The 21,221-nt window shown below is 40.3% G+C and overlaps 2 protein-coding genes across 2 annotated transcripts in view; both read left to right on the top strand.

Moving 5' to 3' along the window:
* Positions 1 to 21,221, top strand: part of LOC121645006 (thyroglobulin-like) — a 258,794-nt gene that overhangs the window by 120,552 nt on the left and 117,021 nt on the right. The gene's annotated exons all lie outside the window — the stretch shown is intronic.
* Positions 4,705 to 6,379, top strand: LOC121645153 (gastrula zinc finger protein XlCGF8.2DB-like). Its single transcript, XM_041993558.1, has one exon. The coding sequence runs from the start codon at positions 5,027 to 5,029 to the stop codon at positions 5,969 to 5,971; it is 945 nt and encodes a 314-aa protein (XP_041849492.1). The 5' UTR covers positions 4,705 to 5,026; the 3' UTR covers positions 5,972 to 6,379.

Below are 21,221 nucleotides of genomic sequence, written 5' to 3' on the forward strand. Positions count from 1 at the left end.
TTAAGCTGGTGATATTCTAAAAATGTTTTGCTACTGAGAATATTAAATGATAAGAAGTTTCCATTTTCTATTATATGTTCTAACTGTTTTATTCCTTTATTTTTCCATTGAGTAAAATTGATAAGCTTTTTGTTTTGCAGGATGTCAGGGTTGTTCCAGAGGGGTGTAAACTTACATGGAAAAAGTGAGGATTTGGTTATTTTTTTGAAAATCCCACCAAGCCACTAAGGAGGAACTGATATTGATGCTTTTAAAACATTTATGTGTTTTGATGGTTGAGCTGATGAATGGCAGGTCAGAGATAAACACATCCTCACACAATGCTTGCTCTACATCTAACCATGGTTCACCCAGACTGCTAGGTTTAAGCCATTTGGAGATATACTGCATCTTGTTAGCTAAGAAAACATGATTAAAGTCGGGTAGCTCCAATCCACCTCTATCTTTAGTCTGTTGTAAAGTTTTTAGACTGATACGTGATGGCTTATTTTTCCATAAAAATTTAGATATATGTGAGTCCAGTGACTTAAACCAACTGGAGGATGGTTAAGTGGGTATCATTGAAAACAGGTAGTTTACTTTAGATAGAACCATCATTTTAACTGTAGCAACCCTCCCCATGAGTGATATGGGTAAGCGCCTCCACCGTGAGAGATCATCCTCTATTGCTTTAAGTAGCTGGACATAATTTAGCTTTGTTAGTTCTGATAACCTGTGGGAAACGTTTATGCCTAGATATCTAATGTTTCCAGACTGTATTGTATTATTGGGTGTGTTTTGTAGGTCACAATTAATGGGCATAACAATAGTCTTAGACCAGTTAATAGAGTATTCAGATATTGATGAGAATGTGTTAATGAGAGGGATTGTCTGGGGGAGAGATGTCGGTGGGTTCTGGAGGAAAAGTAATACATCATCAGCATAAAGACTTATCTTATGTTCTATATTTTTGGCATGGATTCCTTTAATCTCTTTATTTTGTCTTATGGCAGCAGCTAGGGGTTCAATAAAAATAGCAAAGAGTGATGGAGAAAGTGGGCAGCCCTGTCTGGTTCCTCTCTGCAAACAGAAGCTTGGAGAGGTTTGATCATTGGTCTTCACACATGCATTTGGGTTGTTATATAATATTTTTATCCAATCTATGAAAGATGACCCAAACCCAAATTTGTTTAACGTTGCAAATAAAAATTTCCAGTTTACTCGGTCAAATGCTTTTTCTGCGTCTAAAGAAATGACTGTGGATTCCAGATTATGTAGAGTAGAATAATCTATGATGTTAATTAATCTACGCATGTTAGTAGAGGAAAGTCTACCTCTAATAAAGCCTGTTTGGTCAGGATGTATTATTAGAGGGGTTATTTTTTCTATTCTTCTGGCCAAAGCTTTGCTAATTATTTTGAGATCTACATTTATTAATGAAATTGGACCGTAACTGGATGGAAGTGTCGGGTCTTTACCTGGTTTTAATAGTAGAGTAATATTGGCTAGGTTCATATTTGAAAGTATTTTTTGTTTTTCCTTTATTTCTAATATCATATTGTAGAAAGTGGGTGCCAACGTTGTCCAGAATTCTTTGTAGAATTCTGCTGGGTAACCATCTGGACCTGGAGCTTTATTGTTGGACATATGCTGGAGAGCTTCATGGAGTTCGCCGACTGAAAGGGGGGAATCCAAGACCATTTTATCTTCATGTTTTAATTTTGGAAGATTGATGTTACTAAGAAATTTATCAATGTTGTCATCTGTTGTAGTTAGTTGTGATGTATATAATGTTTTATAGAATTCTTTGAAAGTGTTATTTATCTTGTCAGGGTCGTGGCTGATGTTTCCTTCTGGATCTCTGACAGAGGAGATGGTTGTTTTCTCCTTGTTTGTTTTTAACTAATTAGCCAGGAACCTTCCAGATTTGTTGCCATGCTCAAAATTCTCCAAACAAAGTCTTTGCACCAAGAATTGCGTCTTTTTATCTATTATTTCATTAAATTCAAGTTTAGCTTTCCTTATAGCATTTAGTGTGTGTTCTTCTGGGGAGACATGGTAAGCTCCTCTAAGGATTTAATTCTGAGTTCTAACTCTGAAATTCTCAAAGTTTCCTTCTTTTTCTTATAAGAAGAGAAGGAAATTATTTTCTCTCTCATTACTGCTTTTCCTGCTTCCCAAAGAACACACACTGAAGTTTCTGGCAAGTCGTTATTTTCTAGATATAAGGACCATTCTCTTTTAAAGTAGCTGATAAACTCAGGATCTTTAAGTAATGACGTTTTAAATCTCCAGTTTCTAGTTGCTGGTTTATTGCTCTTACTTCTCAGAGTGAATGATACTGGTGCGTGATCACTAATGCTAATAGGATGGATCTTGATTTCTGACATGTTATTCATCAGCGAGCTGCTAGTTAAGAAATAATCTAATCTAGAATAGGAATGGTGGACTGAAGAGAAGAAGGTGTATTCTCTTAGTGTGGGATGGTGAGAGCGCCAAGCATCACAGAGACCAAAATCCTTCATGTACTGTTATACAGTTTCTGAGGATTTCCAGACTCGATGAGCTCCTGTGGTACTTTGTTTGTCCAGTATAATGTTAAAATCACCTCCTATAATTAATGTGTTATCTGAGTGACCATAGAGGCGAAGAGGGAGTGAAAGAAGGAGGATCATCTACATTTGGACCAGATATATTTGCAATACATAATTTAACATTTTGAATAGATAATGTAACTATTATAAATCTGCCTTCTGGATCTATGATTGTATTATCTATGTCAAAATTTAACCTTCTATTAATAAGAGTTGCTACTCCTCTCTGCCTAGAATTATAACAAGCTGAATACACGTGTGGAAACTGGGTTGTTGAGAGACGATCTGTTGTTGAGTTTGATAAATGAGTCTCTTGGAGTAATATTATATCTGCTTTCATTTCTTGCAAACGATTAAAAATGTTTAACCTCTTTTCCCTTGTGCCAGCTCCACGCACATTCCAAGTGACAAATGTGAGTTCGTTCATGAACCAACCACAGAGATGAGGCTATATGCATATTACTGAAGCGTGTGTGCGTGCATCCCACTGCTTCTCTGCGTGCATGTGTGTCTGCCAGCTGGTTGTGACAGGGATGTATGTGCGCTTGTGCTGTTCTGTGTGTGTTCCTGTGAATCATGAAAAGTGCTGATGTGTATATAATATAATGACAAGTGTTACCGTTAACCGTTAAAGGGTCGGAGAGAAGAAGTGTAAAGAGTGAAAAGAGAGACAGTGCCAAAGAAAAAAAGTAATTTAAAAAACTCATCTGTGCTGAGAGCAGTGTAGTGGAGACGGGCAGTGGATTTACTGTTAACTAAATTATCTTTTATGGCAGTTTTAACGATATAACATGATCTAGTGAGAAAACAGGAAAATTAAAGCACATACCAAGTCAGTAGAGCCACTGAGTGATGTCCGGGTCGCGGTACAGCTGTCCATTAATAAATAATTTATCCACCGCGATGACAGCGCGAGCGCCTTCAGTGATGGATTTCCTCCTGATGGGAAATAGAACTTTCCGTCGGTCCAGAATCTCTCTGGGATATCATTCATTTACTCCGAAGTTGGTTCCCTCCCCCTCCCGCCCAGTTTCCTCCGGGAGCTTCAGGTGGGTTTTGATGAAGTTTTTCACCGTGGTCTCGGGGTCCTCCTCCGTCTGCTCTGGAATCCCTGCAAATACCAGGTTCTCTCTCATGCTCCGTGCCTGCAGATCGATCACCGTTTCCTTCATCTTCTTACTTTCCTCCGAGAGATGGGTCAAGCCCTCGGTGAGGGATTTTACCGACTCTCTGAGACTCTCTGGGAGAGTTTCCACCTGCTTCTGGCTGAATTTTAATGATTCACGTAGTGCCTGGAACTCCTTGTGGAGAATTTCTACCAGGCTCAAATGCGCATCAAAACTACTGAGTTTCTTATCTATAGAGATCAGAACATCCGTTGAGTCGTTCCCCGGTGGTGAAATAGCTCCAGGTGAATCCTCATTTCGCTGTCTCTTGGCTTTGGATGAGGTGGAGGGGGTGGACGTGTTGTTTGGTTTCCCCATGACGATTCTATCGTAACAACGATCTATAAAATCTGTCAGGCTGGCCAAATCCTCCCCGCTGTGCTCCAGAGTGTACCTTTTAAAGACACTATTTTTCTACTTTAAAGAATATTTTGATTAGGCTGGCACAAAATACAATTGAATGAAAGCATAAATGTTTGGGCGCACCTAGTTTAAATCTGCCGTCTCCCCGGAAACTACGCCACCTACAGCATTAGCGTCACTTAATGGTAAATGCATTTGTTGCATCATTTGTCATCTATAGTAAATTAAAGTTTAATTTTTCACTAAAATTGTTGCCACATAGTTTGTCTATAATTAAATAAAAACACCTGTTTTTCCAAACACGGTGAATAATCGTGATTAATAATCGTGATTACAATGTTGATCAAAATAATCGTGATTATTATTTTGGTCATAATCGTCCAGCCATACTGACCAGATGCCAGAGCCACTCTTGGAAAAGAGATTTTTAGTCTCAGTGAAGCTTGTAATAGTTAAATAAGTAATAATATAAATATTAAGTCCTATTTTTTCTTTTTTAGGAACCCTAGTAATTAACCTAAACTAAAATCTTTCTTCATGTTTTTCATTTGTCCCTTTATCCCTCCAGAGGTTCCACATCAATATGTCTACAAGGTGGATGAAGCTCTTCAAGATGACCAGCAGCTGTGCAACCAGAACTCAAACCTGGACCAGGAGCAACCAGAGTCTGCTCGTATTAAAGAGGAAGAGGAGGAACTCCTCAGCAGTCAGGAGGAAGAGCAGCTTTGGCTGAAGGATGAAACTGATCAGTTTTCAATACCGGCTGCTCATGAGGAAGATGGTCACAGTGATCCAGAACCAAACAGGGACCACATTCCCACTTACAGTCCTCCTGCAGACCAACATTCACCTTTAGAGGAAAGCACGGGTGAAGACTCAGGACCAACAACGTGTGCAGATACACAGCCAGAAAAGAGCTGTATAATGGAGACAAATGAGAACGTAGGAGAGTCCTTTCTGTTAGAAAGTCATTGTAATGAAAGAGATGAGAAACAACATTCCTGCAAGTTCTGTGGGAAACAATTTAAAATAAAAAATCGGTTAACTGTTCATGTAAGAACTCACACAGGAGAGAGACCGTATTCTTGTCAAACATGTGGAAAATGTTTTAGTCGCAGGAGTAGTTTGGTGTACCACAAGAGAATTCACACAGGTGAGAAGCCGTATTCTTGTCAAACATGTGGAAAATGTTTTAGTCACAGCAGTGGTTTGGTGACCCACAAGAGAACTCACACAGCTGAGAAGCCGTATTCTTGTCAAACATGTGGAAAATGTTTTAGTCACAGCAGTGGTTTGGTGAACCACAAGAAAATTCACACAGCTAAGAAGCCTTGTTCTTGTCAAACATGTGGAAAATGTTTCAGTTACAAGAGTACTTTGGTGCGTCACATGAGAATTCACACAGGTAAGAAACCGTATTCTTGTCCAACATGTGGAAAATGTTTCAGTCACAAGAGTGCTTTGGTGTACCACATGAGAATTCACACAGCTGAGAAGCCGTATTCTTGTCAAACATGTGGAAAATGTTTTAGTCACAGGAGGGGTTTGGTGAACCACAAGAAAATTCACACAGCTAAGAAGCCGTGTTCTTGTCAAACATGTGGAAAATGTTTCAGTTACAAGTGTACTTTGGCGCGTCACATGAGAATTCACACAGCTGAGAAGCCGTATTCTTGTCAAACATGTGGAAAATGTTTCAATTACAAGAGTACTTTGGTGCGTCACATGAGAATTCACACAGGTAAGAAACCGTATTCTTGTCCAACATGTGGAAAATGTTTCACACAAAATGATGATTTAAAGTACCACATGATCACTAACAGAGAATGTCAAAAGCCACCTTCTATATGTGGAAAAGATTCAATCTAAATCACGGGCTGTGAATCAATTATCTTTGGCCTGCATGATCATATCTAATCTTATTAGAGCTGGCCTGCTGATACAGCACATGTACCAAGGCAAGGCAAATTTATTTGTATAGACAATTCAAAGTGCTTTACATAAATACTACAAGTCCCACAATGCACTGCCAGTACGTTTGCAATCACAGGCCCGTGAGCGAGTACCTCACCGATTCTCCAGAAACCTGACGGAGCTGCTCACCTTTGTCAACAACCCCTCTCCCCAGAAAATGGCTAAAGGAAAAGTGGACTTTGTAAACAGAGAATAAGTTTGTGGATGTAAAGGACAAAGCTGTGTGTCTTCTGTGTGGAGACAGAGAGGCTGGAATGAAGGAATACAACGTAAGAAGACACCTTGAAATGAAGCACCACCACAGATAGGCAAGGCAAGGCAGTTTATTTGTACAGCACATTTCATCTACAGGACATAGGTGAAGGTGGGAACGTAGATCGACCGGTAACTGCAAATTGCTCCAGTGAGAGCTGAAGATCGAGGCCCGATGAAGCCAACAGAACCACATCATCTGCAAAGAGCAGAGACCCAATCCTGAGGCCACCGAACCGGATCCCCTCAACACCTCAGCTGCACCTAGAAATTCTGTCCATAAAAGTTATGAACAGAATCGGTGACAAATGGCAGCCTTGGTGGAGTCCAACTCATACTGGAAATGATTCTGATTTACTGCCGGCAATGCGGACCAAGCTCTGACACCGGTCGTACAGGGACCGGACAGCTCGTACAAGCAGGTCCAGCACTCCATACTTCTGGAGTTCCCCCCACAAGAGTCCCCGGGGGACACGGTCAAAAGCCTTCTCCAAGTCCACAAAGCACATGTAGACCGGTTGGGCAAACTCCCATGACCCCTCAATATATGCCTGACTGTCAACAGGTTGTGAAATAATAAACCAGGCTTTTGAGCCAACAGGCATATCATCTTGAGACTAGTGAGCATCGCAGAGCAGCAAACTGTCCTTTAATGCAGTTTCATTTTTTACATTTTTATTATCTTGCTGTTACAGGATGTTTCATTTGTCAAACAAGTAAAATAAATATTTTTTATTTTAATTTTATTTGTTTAGTAATGACAATACCTTGTAGACTGTTAGTTCCAGGTACAATATGTGCAATAAAGTCATTAAAATGAGTTTTTAATAAACATTGAACCAGGCGGCCCTCAACGTGTTCCAGTTTTTTAATTTTGGTCCACTGTGTGTTTGAGTTTGACGCCCCTGATCTAAATGATGATTTAAGGGCCTCAACAGAAGTCAGACAGCTGAGAAGCTGATTCCTGTAAAACATGGAAAATGTTTCCTGTAAATTGTGATTCAAAGGGCCACATGAAAACTCACTAATAAAAGACTTGCTTATTGTCAAATGTGGACGTTTTAAAGAAAGATTTTTGTGTGTGTGTTTAGTTTTAGAACCCATTTGCAAGAGTTGAGGATGTCATTCTTAAATAAAAGATATTTAAATGTGGGCTCTGCTGTCATCGTCCTCAATAACTTCTGCCATGAGGAAAAAAACATGCTTTGACTGAAGCCTGGTACACACAACGATTTTTTTAATCTTGTGAGATTTTTTATCTGGTCGAGACCTCACATGTGAAGATAAAACATCGGTTTTGATCATACTGTGTGGCGTTCCTCAGAAATCGGCTCTGAAATATTGAACATGTTCAATATTCCCGATTGTCGGCTACGACACGTTTCGGAGCGGATTATCGGGACGTAACCTCTGACCAAATGATAACTGGACAGGGAAATCTTACGATGATCGGGCGTTTGCCTTCCGAGGTCGGGAAGAGGCCAAATCGGGACAAAAACAGCCCAAAAATCGTTATGTGTACCAGGCTGTAGAGTTTTGATGCCATTTTACTTTAAAGGTACAGTACATAAAAATGACTGCCATCTAGTGGTAAAGATGGACATAATTTATTTACCAGCATGTTTAACAGTTGTGTGTCCTCATAGCCTGTGTTTGAGGCCCAAAGATGAGAAAATTCTGTCTCGCCTGCTTGCTCCACGTTTTAGTGAATGTGTGCTATAAAGGGGCGGCATGGCTCAGTGGGTAGAGTGGTCGTCCTGCAGCCCAAGGGTTGCCGGTTCGAGCCCGGCCCGTTGAGCTCATGTTGAGGTGCCCCTGAGCAAGACACTGAACCCCTAATTGCTCCTGATGGGTTATGGTTGATTGCCTTGCATGGTAGCTTCCGCTATATAAGTACAGTTGTATATAAGTTGTATATAAGTTCCCTTTGTGAAATTACCACTGCCCCTGGTAGTGGATACTGTCACTGACCTGTCCCCCGGCTAGCTGAGCCCACCCTTTAAAATCACTGAGTGGGCGCCAGCGAAAGCCGGATCCTCTCCCAGAGAGGGACATGGACAGGAACCACTCATGAACATTTAAAGGTTCAGACACAGAAACAGCCCGTTCTCATTAGAGCCACATCTGGAACGGCTGAAATGAAGAAGCAAGGCTGAATTTGGGGTAAAACATTTTAAAACAATGTTTTTGGATCTCTAACACCCACATGAAGTTGTTGAAAACATGTATAATATGGACCTTTAATGTTAGATCACGCCCCAGTTGTTACTAAGCTTCCAGTGATATGGGATGTTAATGATAACTTTACTTTATCTGCAGGTTATATTCATTGAAGCGTTTAAGCAGCGAAAATGGTAAAACATCACAAAATGAATTAAACTGGACTTCAACACAAATCCAGGAAACACCTTTGGCTCAATTCAATTCAATTCAATTTCTTCATTGTCCCCAAAGGGAAATTGATTTCGCAGCCAAAACACACACATAGGACAGACATCATATCAAAACATCAGCAAACAAAATCAGAACCAAAGGCATATGTCAAAAAGAGAGATTCCCACAATTCATAACATTAAATGAGCTTAAAAAACAATAAATGAACTTAAAATAAGTTAAATAGAATCACAGCTAAAAACAAAATAGAACAACTCTGTCACTTTAGGCCATTACTGTTAAGTAATTGAACAGCAGTAGGGACAAATGACACTTTAAGTCTCTTTGTCCTCCCCAAAGAACCCTTGAAGCAACAGCCAGAAGGTAATAAAATGAACTCATTCTGGAGAGGGTGGCTCGGGCAGTCTAATATAGAACGAGCTTTCCTCAACACATTTTTATTAAAAATGGCCAAAAGACCCTCCTGCTGGAATCCAGAAACTTTGCCAGCAGCTTTCACTAAGCGACCTAAGCGGTTTTCATCTGCCAAACTTAGGCTCCCGAACCAAGCAATAATACAAAAGAATAAAACCGATTCAATTACACTTTTGTAAAAAAGAGACAACATTTTAGTGCAAACGTTAAAAGACCTCATCTTTCTTAAAAAGAATAACCTCTTATGAACCTTTTTTGAGGTTAAGTCAATGTGAGACTTAAAACAGCTTTGCTGACTCCGTTACAGCACTGGCAAGTATGTTGTGGTCCACATGGACCAGATGTCACTAGCTGGACCGGCAAGTATGTTGTGGTCCAGATGTGGTCCAGATATAGTCCAGATGTAGTCCAGATGTACCTAGCGGGACGAGAGGCATCCAACTGCAGATAAATGGCGGACGAGGACTCCGCCATGTCTTGAGTCTACTCCAGATGTCAGGTGACCGCGACAGCGACGGTTGTTTTTTGTGAGTGTTGTTGGTTATTCGGTGCTTACTGGAAGTTGAACTTTTCTTTCTAACTTTATTGAACTTGAATATTGTAAACAGTTACAGATAAAAGACGAAGCTGGACCAACAATGAAGAAAAGAACAGCAAAGAGAGCATTTAAACTGTCCTTTATTTAACAAGTGTTGGTTCTCTAAGATGTGGTTCTGTTCTAGAAATGACGTTTGGCATCTCTCGGCTCCATGGTCCAGGCTAACGTTAGCTTAGCTAAAGAAGGTGCACTTGTAATTAAAAGTTTTGGCAAAGAGGTTTATCAGTTTAATCTGCCTTTGTGGTGGGTTGTGTAAAACATCTTTGCACACAATCACTTCTATCAGCTAATATTTATTTCAGTTCATTTATTATGGAAAACCCCTTGAGATGTAACATCTGGTTTGCAAGGGGGACCAAAAGAAACACAAAGACATAGACATAACAATAGACAAAACAATATTACAATATACCAAACATACTGTGTAACACTATATATAAAAGAAGGTTTTTTTTTTCAAAAAAATTTTTGTTTTGTGGTTTTTTGTTTGTTAGTGCTCAGAGCGATTTTTCTAACACCCCGTTAGATTTCCTGGTTTCTCCTCCCGCTAGCCTCCCCGGATCTGTTATGATGATACTGGTCTTCCGCTTGATTTTTCTAGTAATGTTAAAGTTTAGATTGTGTGGATGGTTCTCTGTTTAGTCATCTTAGTTTGCTCTTCTTCTCAGTCATGTGTATTCTGATGTGTTTTGTTTTTTTTGTTTTTTTGAGGTTGATTTTTATTTCCCCATTCAGAGTTATGATTGAGTTTCTCGAATCCTCGTGACTTTCAACTTCTGATGTTTTGTCTGAATGTATATTGGGAAAATAGTGAGTTGATTTGCTTGTTGAATATAATCATTAAGGGTTTTTTCTACTACAAATACATTACTTTTATTACTTTTATCTTTTATGGGTTTTCTGTTTTTTTATTTTTTCTTGTTTCCTCTGTCTTCCCATTGTTTTTTTGTTTCAATTGTTTTTTTCTTTGTTTTTATGTGTCCATTAGCGGGTTGATGACACCGTAAGAGTTTTGGGTTCACTAGCTGATTGTGGTGTTCTCATTTTTGTCCACTGCGCATCTCTGCCTCAGTGGTTATCCTTGTTTGATGCATTTTTGGTGTTTTTTCTTTTATGCTTTAATCTTATGAAATTTTCTTTTCTGGTGTGATCAATATGAAATGGGTTTCATTATGATCATAAGAGGGGAATTGTTGTGGAAATTTCATATTATTCCCTTTACTATATTGTGTCTACTGATCCCTCTCAGGGTAAACAGCTTGTTTAAGTTCTTGGTAATTGAGTTTAATACTGAGTAGCCTGTTGCTATCGTAAATGTGGATGCATTCTTTAGAACAGTTCGCTCTGACCTGTGTGACTTATCTGATACCAGCCAGGCGCCTCAGGATGACCCAGCCGGGCATCCTGCCTTAATGTCACTGGGGTTGTTTACATGCTCAATAAACTGAAAAGCTCATTAGGTTTGCTGAAGTGTCTAATCCTGTGTGAGGAACAGACAATCTCTTTGTTTGTATTTCATGATGTGCTGTGACGTGATCATTCTGCTTAAAAGATGCTGCATGCGTGTTTCTTATCAGATTCTGTTCAGATCTCTGTGCTGTCAGACCTCTGAGCAGTCTCTCAGGAATTGCAATTCTATTCTTTCTATTCTTTCTATTCATTCTATTCTTTGTATTTTAATCCTGTGTTCAATAAACTTGTAATCATTTTTCACTTCAGAACCAGACTCCTCATTCCTTGACAGAGTAACTTTTTGCCTCAACAATAGTACACAATACAACAACTAGCACTTGCTTTCACAACCCACTTCTACCAAAACTATATAGAATCATCATTCACAGAGTTTGTGTCAGTTGCAGTTTACACAATTTCAGATTAACGGATTAACACATAAGGAGCAGTGTGGAAACAGCATTACAAACACTGGCAAACTGTGTGGAGGTGAGTATTGAGTAGAATTCTGAAATGACAATAGGATGTTATTGACCTCAAAGATGCAGGTAAATGGTTTCCGTCATTAGGGGCCAAATAGGAGAAGGACCGCCAACCTGCCTCCTTCCTCACTAATGGAACAATAAAGGAGAAATTTTCAGACTTTCTTAAAGAGTAGGAGGACGACAAAGGAATTAAGAAACATTTTAGATATGGAGGCAAGTCAAAATAAGCACATTTAAAAATAAATTGAAACCAATGGCAGGGTCTTCTCCCGTCAGGCTGTAACCAATTAAGTTTCTCATACAGAGTACAACGATGAGTTCTATAAGGATATCTTAAGATGAATCTGCAGAGAATATTAAATAAGATATTTAATGGTTTAAGATGTATATCATATGTATTTTGATAAATTATGTCAGCATAAACAATAATAGGTAATATTAACTGAGAAAATTTTCTTTTTTATTTCTTGTGTGAAACAGTTAGATGATCAGTACAAAGGCATTAAACAAGCAAGTGTACGTTCTTTTGATTATGTAGTCAATATATTGTTTAAATTTGAGTTCTTGGTCTAATAGAACACCTAAATATTTAACAGTAATGTCATTATCCATTAATGCGCCATTATTAAAACTGATATTTAAGTTAGCTAGTTAAGTTAATTTCGGGTACCAAATAGCATGCAAGTGGTTTTATTAGGTTAGGTTTTAGCAAATTTACTTTTAGCCAGTTTTGAATTGGATTAAAATCGTCCTGTAGTAGTTTTTATAACTTAGGTATATTTGAGCCTGAAAGATAGATGACAATGTCATCAGCATACAAATGAGTTTGACAGTTAATACAGACTTGAGGATGGTCATTAATAAAAATAGAAAATAATATGGGGCCGATAGTAGAGCCTTGTGGAACACCTTTTTCAAAATACAGTGACCAGACTGATGATCATTAAAAACAACAAATTGACATCTGTTATGTAAATAAGCACTGAACCATAAAAGAGCATTCCTGCTGAGACCAACTGATTAGAGTTTATCTAGAAGTAAGTAGTGGTCTACTAGATCAAAAGCTTTAGAGAGATGAAGAAATATGGCACCTGTATACTGATTTTGATCTGAGGAAGAGAGCACATCATTTATAAATTTAAGTAGAGCAGTAGTTGTTGAGTAGCCAGACCGAAAGCCTGAATGATTGGGTGATAAGATATCAAAATGATTAAGATAATTGGTTAGTTGATGGAAGATCAGTTTTTTTAAATAATTTGGTGATGGCACATAAATTAGAAATAAGTCAGTAATTACTTACATCAGTGTGATCACCACCTTTGAATAGGGGTGTTATCCTTGCAGTTTTCCAGATAAGAGGAATAGAGCATGTAATTATGGATAAATTAAATAGATCTGTTAATGGGTGAACAAGTACGCTGGATCCAAGTTTAAGAAATTTAACTTCTAGGCCATCAGGACCCACACTACTGTTATTTTTACGTTCAATACCTGCTTGTTGAACATCTGAGTAAGAAAACTGGGTGAAGGAGAATGATCCCTCCGGCACTGCTCTGTTTAAAGGACCAGTGAAAGATAAATAGCTAGTGTTGTCTGAGTGTTGTCCACTACTTATGGAGGAGAATGATGATTGAAAACTTCAGAGATCAAGTGAGGGTTGGATATTACACTATTATTAACATTGACACAGTTAGGTACGGTTTTTCTGGACCTATTAAGAAGTTGATCCAATTTATTCCAAAGTAATTTGGGGTTCTTATGATTTGGGTGAAGGCTTCCTTATAATAATTTGACCTAGCATCCCTAGTTTGTGTTTTGGAGTGATTTCTAAGCTGACGGTATCTCTCCCAATCAGCTGGTTCTTTAGAGCTCCTATACTTAGTCCAAGCTTGGTCTCGTTGTTTGTAAAGGTTAATTAAATCAGAACGAACCCATGGAAGATGTCTTCCTTTAACATGAATAGTTTAGAAAGAAGCATGTTTATCAATGACCTTCACTTCAGAATGGAAGAATTCCCATGCATCTGTGACATAGGGCATCAACTGAAATCTAGTCCAGGTAATGTTAGCAAGGTCAGTCAGGAGAAGCTCCGTATTTATATTTTTATATTGTCTTACATTAATATATCCAGGTGGGAGTTTTGATCTTCCATACACAAAACACTATTAAATGGTGACTGAAGCAGTTACACCGGATGTAATTATTCTCTCTGGATTTCAGACTAGTATCCAGTCTATTAACATTGAGGGAAGGTGGTGGACTCTGGTAGGTTCATTAATTAACTGTGTGAGGTTGGCACTAGCTACTAGATGTCTATCACTGGCAGATGAACGATGGAGGCAGTTACTATTGAAGTCTCCCAGAATAATCAGCTCACTGTTGTTTTTGAAAGAATTGACTGTTGACGTTATATTTTTCATAGTATCAGAAGAAGAAGAGGGAGATCTATAAATATTAAAAATTATTATTATGTTCTATTGTGGAAAAGTTGGAGATGGAACAGAAAAAAAGTTGATCATTAAAAAAGAAGAAGAAACTTTGCATCAAGGGAAGATCAATACACCAGAAATGTAGAACAAGGTCCTGAATTACATCTGGCCCATAACATGTATGTATATAGAAATATATATATATTTGTATATATGTGGTTATATTTTGGGTAAATGGTGACGTCTGTCTTACTCTACTCTCCTAACACTGCTGATTCACTCTGCATCATTGTCTATAAAACCTTATAGGTTTGAGATTTGATTTGTTTAAGTGGAAATATAAACTCTGCTTTTCAGCGCTCTGCAACCTCTGCTTGGTTTTCTTCATTTTATCTTCTCTATAACACATTTTAAAACATTTTCTATTCTTTCCAAAGCTCTATGAAGCACATTGTTGGTGAGTTTTTCTATTAGAATAATAAGTGTTTGCAGCTGGAACCACAGAGATTCTGATAAAACAGGAATGAGCAGAATCCATCTGATATGAAGCTGTGGTCTGAATACCACTTCCCTCCTCTTTGAAGAGTAGTCAGATATCTGTGTTCAGGTTTTTGTACAGCCTCTTCTACACTTTGTATCACTGTGTTTCTAGAGCACAGTAGTAGAGAGCTGTGTCTGCCAGGGTTAGCTCGCTGATGGTCAGGCTGGTTGTTGTAGACGTTGTTTCTGAGGAATATCGTTTATCAGGAATGTATTCACCACTCCATGATTTTGCATCTTTCAGGAGTATAAACTGAGGAGCCTGAAGGTCAGAATGATGTTTGTACCAGTGAAGTCGAACACCTGCTGCTGATGTCTGATATGTACATGTGAGTTTGAGAGGTCGTCCTTCTCTTCCACTGACTTCATCTTGATCAGGAGAGATTGTGTCTGCAGCTTTTAGTCCTGGAAAAAGTAGAGAAAATGAAGCCATCAGACTAACATTGTCCATGAGGCTGAGAGGAGAAGACAGTGGAAAATGTCTCCTGTACAGTGTTACTCTGTGGACATTCACAACTAAATCAACTGTAGAACTCTGTCAGTTCAATTTACAAGATGATCCAAAGATGATTTTCATTCTATCAGAGCAAAGAAAGCAGAAAAGTAGTGAAATGCAGTCTGTATATGTGGTTAATGCAGCAGCTTCAAGCAAACTTTAATCCCTGTTCTTAAACTCACCTAGAATGTGAGATAGAAGCAAAAAGAGGTAAAGCAACATGTCTTTGGAGTTCTTAAAGCCAGACACACAGCAGATGAACAATGTTCTTCCACTGCAGTAGAATGAGGAAGAAATAATGTCATTGGATGAGCTGAAGTTCAGTGGGCGGGGCCATGATGTTTTCAGTTCAGCTCAACCAATCAGATTGTTTCCTGCTTCCACAGCAGCTCTGTCTCTGTCTCTGATCTTTACTGCTTCATTTCTCTCTTGTCTTTGTCATCAGTCCAATGACTCAACAATCAGAGCTTTAACAGTGTGTGAGGCCCTCTAGTGGACGTTGTGGAGTATTGCGTTGTCTTTGCTCCAAAGGTTTTTGTACAGAGTTTTGCTGTTTCCTGTCACTGTGGGCTGCAGAGCACAGTAGTACACAGCAGAGTCAGACACTGCAGCAGAGGAGATGGTCATATGTATTTCTTTATTCTCCACTTTAATCGTCAGTCCATCGACATTTCGATTTCCTTCTTTTCCCACAGCAGAGTGAGAGATCAGGAATTCTGGTGGTTTTCCTGGATATTGTCGATACCAGAAGAAATAATCACCAGTTACCAGTTTGGGATAACTGTAGGACAGAGTAACAGAGCTTCCTTCTAAACTGGACTCTTCATTCTTGACTGCAGTGAGTTCTTCACAGCTGACACCTAAAGGAAGAGAGAAGTCAAATAACTGAAGAAGAAGCAGAAAATCCAGAAATGGATGTTTTAAAGAACCAAACAAACCTGTTAGAATGACTAGAAACAGCAGAGTGAATCCAAATGTCTGCAAAGACAGCATGTTGAATAAAGGTGATGTTTGTGGTTTGTGTGTTGAACTGTGTTGAATGTGGAAGTTTGTGTCTCTTCTATAGTTCAGTAACAGCTCAGCTCCTACTTGAATCTCTCCAGTTACCATCTGTGATGTTCCAGGCTCCTTGTAAGTGTTTTAGCTCCACCCGGTGATTGTGTGGAGGAAGCAGCAGCTCAGTTCAGGTTTTCTCAGCTTCTTTTGTGCTCAGGGGTGGTCACATGGTCAGTCTCAGGTGACAGTCACCATTTTGGATTATTATATGACGTAGTAAGAAGCTTCTGCTGAGTCTGTACAAGCTGAAACTTTAAAGAAGTTTTGTTTGTGAGTAAATCTAACATGTTACATGTTTTCAGATATTGAGCTACTTATTTGTGACAGCATGGAGAGTTGGGCACAGACCTGGCATTATGACACGCCCCCCAGTGGGCGGGTCCACCTTTCCACCAGCCAGGCTCCTCCCATCCAGGAACTAGCCTTTTTATTAATGTTTGGTTTTTTTATAGCGATACTAAATCGTCATAATTAGAATCTCTTCCTGTTTCTGTTTCGACTCTGAGACAAATGATGTCTTGAGATATTTGCGAGTTGTGTGTGTCTGTATATTAAATCTGTGTGTGTATATAATCATCAAATGTCGCTCGTTATGTTCTGTTAAGTTATGATGGTATTTGGTGTGAAGTCATTGGCTGGCTTTAATGGAGTAGTAGTGGATTGTGTCAGGTGTCATGAGACAGTAACCATAGCAACCACAGGTGTGTGTCCCAGCTCGTCCTCTGGAGACATCGTCTGCAGCTGGATGAAACTCTGTCCGACTCTTCCTCACTAAGCATAGTGAGTTAAAGTTCCATGTTTACTAGCAGGATGAAGTAGTAGTATTGAAGTAAGCTGCACAATATTAACCAGGACCAATCTGGTTGAGCTCTGCTAGCCTTTCTCTAAAATGAACTACCAGTACAGGAACTACCTGTGAATGAGTACCTGTACAGGTGAGTTACTGAGGGTTCCTCCACGGTTCCTCCTTGACTGGATGTAGAAGTTTGCTGAGTGGTAAGAGTGTTAAATATGATACACGGGTCTGAACGTATCTCTCATCATATCACTGTTTAGGGCCTTTGATTAACTGGTCTCAGCCTCAGACAGTCTGACATTTAATCATAAAGTCTGATTATTGGTTGAGATTTCTAGACAGACTTTGCTCTTCATGAATGATGTTAAATTTGTCTGAGAGCTGATATCAGCTGGATCCAAAAGGTTTAGTTAATAGTAGAGGAAAATACTTCACATGCAACTTTAATCTCACAGCACACTGAAATCTGTTTTCTTGTGTTTACATTTAGTTTAACAAGAGAGGTGGAAAAGCTGTCAGAAAGCCGACTGATGAAGATAAACAAGTGAAAATCTTGTAAGTTTGCTTCCACGTCCCAGTCATCTTGTCAGGGTTCGGGCTGGGGTTGGGATTTCCCAGCCGCCTCTGAAGGCGTCTTTCCTCTAGCTCTGATTGCTTTGCACTAATTGCTAATGCTCTCCACCTGTGTTGCTCTCTAGAAAAGCAGTAGTTTCACTGCTGCTCACTGCCGGATCATGAGAGTTGCTCCTGAACTCTGCAGCCCTTCCCTTCGGCCTGTTGACCTGTTTTCTCCCTTCCTGGAGTTTCTGTACCTGCCTACTTCAGCCTGGTAACTCTGGCTCTCTTTTGGCTGTGTCAGACCACTACTGTGTGTTTTTAACATCACCAGGCCTCGGTGGGAACTGTGAGGAAACGATATATTTCTTCTGAAGTGGCTGCAGATTTTATTGATATTTTAAACCAAACTCCTGCTCAGATTTGACCTGAGATCCTGTAAATGAGTCTTCCTCACACAGAGGAAGTGGTGGAGTTCCTCAGGGTTCTGTGTTTGGATCGACGTTTTTCATGATGTACATGCTTCCTGCTTCTAGCTACGTGAGGGTCCAAGGCAAAATGCTGTGTGGGGCCCAACTCTGACAGGATAAGTACTTTAGTAAATTAAATTAAATATAGTCTGCAGCTCACTTACACACAACACACTCGCTCCTTTACAAAGAGAAACAGGAGAAAGTCTACAAACACTAGAAGCAGGTTAGTAAATACTAAAAGGCTCTTATAAAAGTCAATAAACAGCTACAAAGATGTTTAATCCAGTAAATGATTCACCAACAAGCCAGAATCTATTCCACTTTACAAGCTGAACAGCCTACAGCCGTCATATCTTCTCATTTTAGAATGAAACACACATGGGGGGTGTTCCACCTCGGGGGTGCTCCACCTGGGGGGTGTTTCACCTGGGGGGGTGCTCCACCAGCGTAGCTACAGAAAGCCAGGCTGTAAGCGGAAAGTCTCGCTTGAAGTAACACCAGCTCTGAATTAAGGCTCAAGTTTTTCCACTAACACATTTCAGCTGCATCTAACTGAAGCTAATCCAAGCGAGGCTTACATGGCCTGGTTATGTGGGAGATCCTGAGGAACGAGTGGACGGTGGAAAAGAGGAGCAGCAGGAAAAGAGAGCAAACCGAGAGCTTCATTTTCTCAGCAGCTGAACAAAGAAAGCTGATGGAGATCAGTGACGTGCGGTGGGTTCATGGCTGGTGAGGCACCGACTCTTCTGGAGTCACGTTTACATTGTAAGAACTGAAAAGAGCTTCTTATTTCACTATTCATCCACCAGCATGAAACTACGCCCCCTGGAGGTGAGGCAGAGTACTGCTGCCTCCTGACCGCACGTCACTGCTGGATAAGATGTACTGGCCCTGCTCAGTTTATTAATGATCCAGTAATCAATATGCATCATCATATAATGTGAATATATTATTGCGTGTGTGTGTGTGTGTGTGTGTGTGTGTGTGTGTGTGTCTGTGTGTGTGTGTGTGTGTGTGTGTGTGTGTGTGTGTGTGTGTGTGTGTGTGTGTGTGTGTGTGTGTGTGTGTGTGTGTGTGACCTACATTAACTCTGTTCCACCAGCAGCAGCATCTTACCAGCAAAGCGAACCTGCAGCAGGTGGAAATAAAGAACCAGAACATGTCTCAGAGTGGGAGGAATCTTTGAAGAAATGTTTGTTCTAAACGTGTTGAGTTGTAAACATGTTGCTCTGTAGATACCAAGACAACGTCAGAGACCGAGACAACGTCAGAGACCGAGACAACGTCAGACACCACTGCTACTGGTGGTCCTCCCCCTGAAAACCGTGGGTCTGGTGGTCTGAACGAGCTTTGAATGAAGCGTGCGCCCTCTGCAGGGTCATTAATAAAAGGCCAAGCCATGGTAACCAGAAAGGAAGCCTGTCTCTATCTATCTATATCTTTCTCCGTCCATCTCTTTAGACCAGCTTTCTCTCTCTCTCTCTTTAAACACCCTCGGCCTGTATGGACGGGGCTCAGCTGATCCCAGTTTTACTGTTAGCCAACCAGAGGCAGTGGAGGTCGGGTTCCTGAACCTGGGGAGGGTTAATAAGGTGTTAATTAGTTTTAATGAAAACCATGTTCTTTTTATTTCATGTTCAGTACGTGTATAGTCGTGTTTCTTTAGTTACATCGGCGCTGACAGATTTATTGATTATATAAGACAAAGTAGTGATATGATAACAAGTGTTTTTATTTTACTTTAATACCAGAATGAGGTGGGAGTGCAGCGTTCTACCAGGTGGAACTTTTCTTTAGGGAATCTGTATCTTTGACACGCAGCTAAGCTAAGCTTGAACGTTAGCCTGCCCCGAGCAGGCTAGTTCTGGTGCATCAGTTACCATGGTTACTCACCGGCATTCACATAAACCACCTTTATGGAACAGAGCTCTCTCTGAAATGAGCCAGACTTATCAAGATAAGCCCGGCTTTCCCTTAATCACTTAAAAGCTTTGTGGAATAATCCCCTGGTCTGGTTGGAGGTTTTCATGAATCCAAGTTCTTAACAGTTTTAGCTCCAAACACATCTCAGATTTTCTGGCATGTTCTGATTTCTTAGTGTTATGTTCTCAACAGGCAGCTGTTCTCCTTAATGCGCCTGTTGGTTACTGTGTCTTTAAGGGTGACAGTAGCGATGTACGGCAAAAGTCGTAAAGTGTGTAGTGTGCGTCAGTTGAATAAACGCCACAAACGGAGCAACACGCAGTGGTTATTGAGTCCTGCACAAACACAATAATTGGCGAACGAGGATGTCTGAACTTGCCTTGCCGCCTCCTCCACCTTTTTTACCTGTTCCCGGCGACCCAGCTGTTCCCTGGGAGAGGTGGCTGCGGTCCTTTGAGGATTATTTGCTGGCGTTGGGACACGTGGACTTAGCAGAAGCAAGGAAGTGCGCGCTCCTGCGCCATTGTCTCGGGTAGGAGGGACAGCGAGTCTTCACCACGCTCACCTTGTCGGATGATAAGTACGCCACAACCACTGCCGCTTTGAAGGCGCATTTCAGCTCTGGGAGGAGCCGGTGCATGCGCCGCTTCGAGTTTCGTCAGAGGTCCCAAAAGCCGGGTGAGACCGTTGCCCAGTTCGTGTCAGCTTTATGTGAGCTGGCTAGGCTTTGTGACTTTGGGGTCCTGGAAGATGGACTTACGCAACAGCTACCTACAGGTCCCTCTGGCGGAAACCAGCATGGACCTCACAGCGTTTGTCACACACGTGGGACTTTTCAGATTCAAACTGAAGTTTTAAAATATTCTTTGTTGGCTTTAAAAGATTTGTTCACCACCTGTAAATCACTCATCAGAAGGAAGAGTGTTCAAAAATCCACATTTTTAAAAGAAGGCAAAAACACCAGAGTTTGAGTAGAATTGACAATTCTTTGTTAAGCCAGTAATAAGAAAACAATACATATCTTCTCGAGAAGGAGGCCTGTTAGCTTAGCTTCTGATCACTAATACACAAAGTGTCGGGACCCTTCGGTTCAGCCAAAAAGACCCGCCTAACTAAATTATCCTCCTCATTTATAGTGATACAATGCATTGTGGCTATGTGCGTGCATGTGGTGCTCATTCATGTGAATGTGTATTTTGCAAGGTGGTCCTTCCTTCTTCCGGGAATTTGATTCCTCCAGGTCCTCCTTTTGGGGTACGTCTGAGGTGCGTCAGAGCTGAAA

This window comes from Melanotaenia boesemani, chromosome 8 (genome assembly GCF_017639745.1).
Source record: "Melanotaenia boesemani isolate fMelBoe1 chromosome 8, fMelBoe1.pri, whole genome shotgun sequence".
NCBI classification, from domain to species: domain Eukaryota; kingdom Metazoa; phylum Chordata; class Actinopteri; order Atheriniformes; family Melanotaeniidae; genus Melanotaenia; species Melanotaenia boesemani.

Excerpts from the sequence above, each read along its gene's own strand:
- LOC121645153 (XM_041993558.1), top strand. The coding sequence starts at position 5,027 with ATGGAGACAAATGAGAACGTAGGAGAGTCCTTTCTGTTAGAAAGTCAT.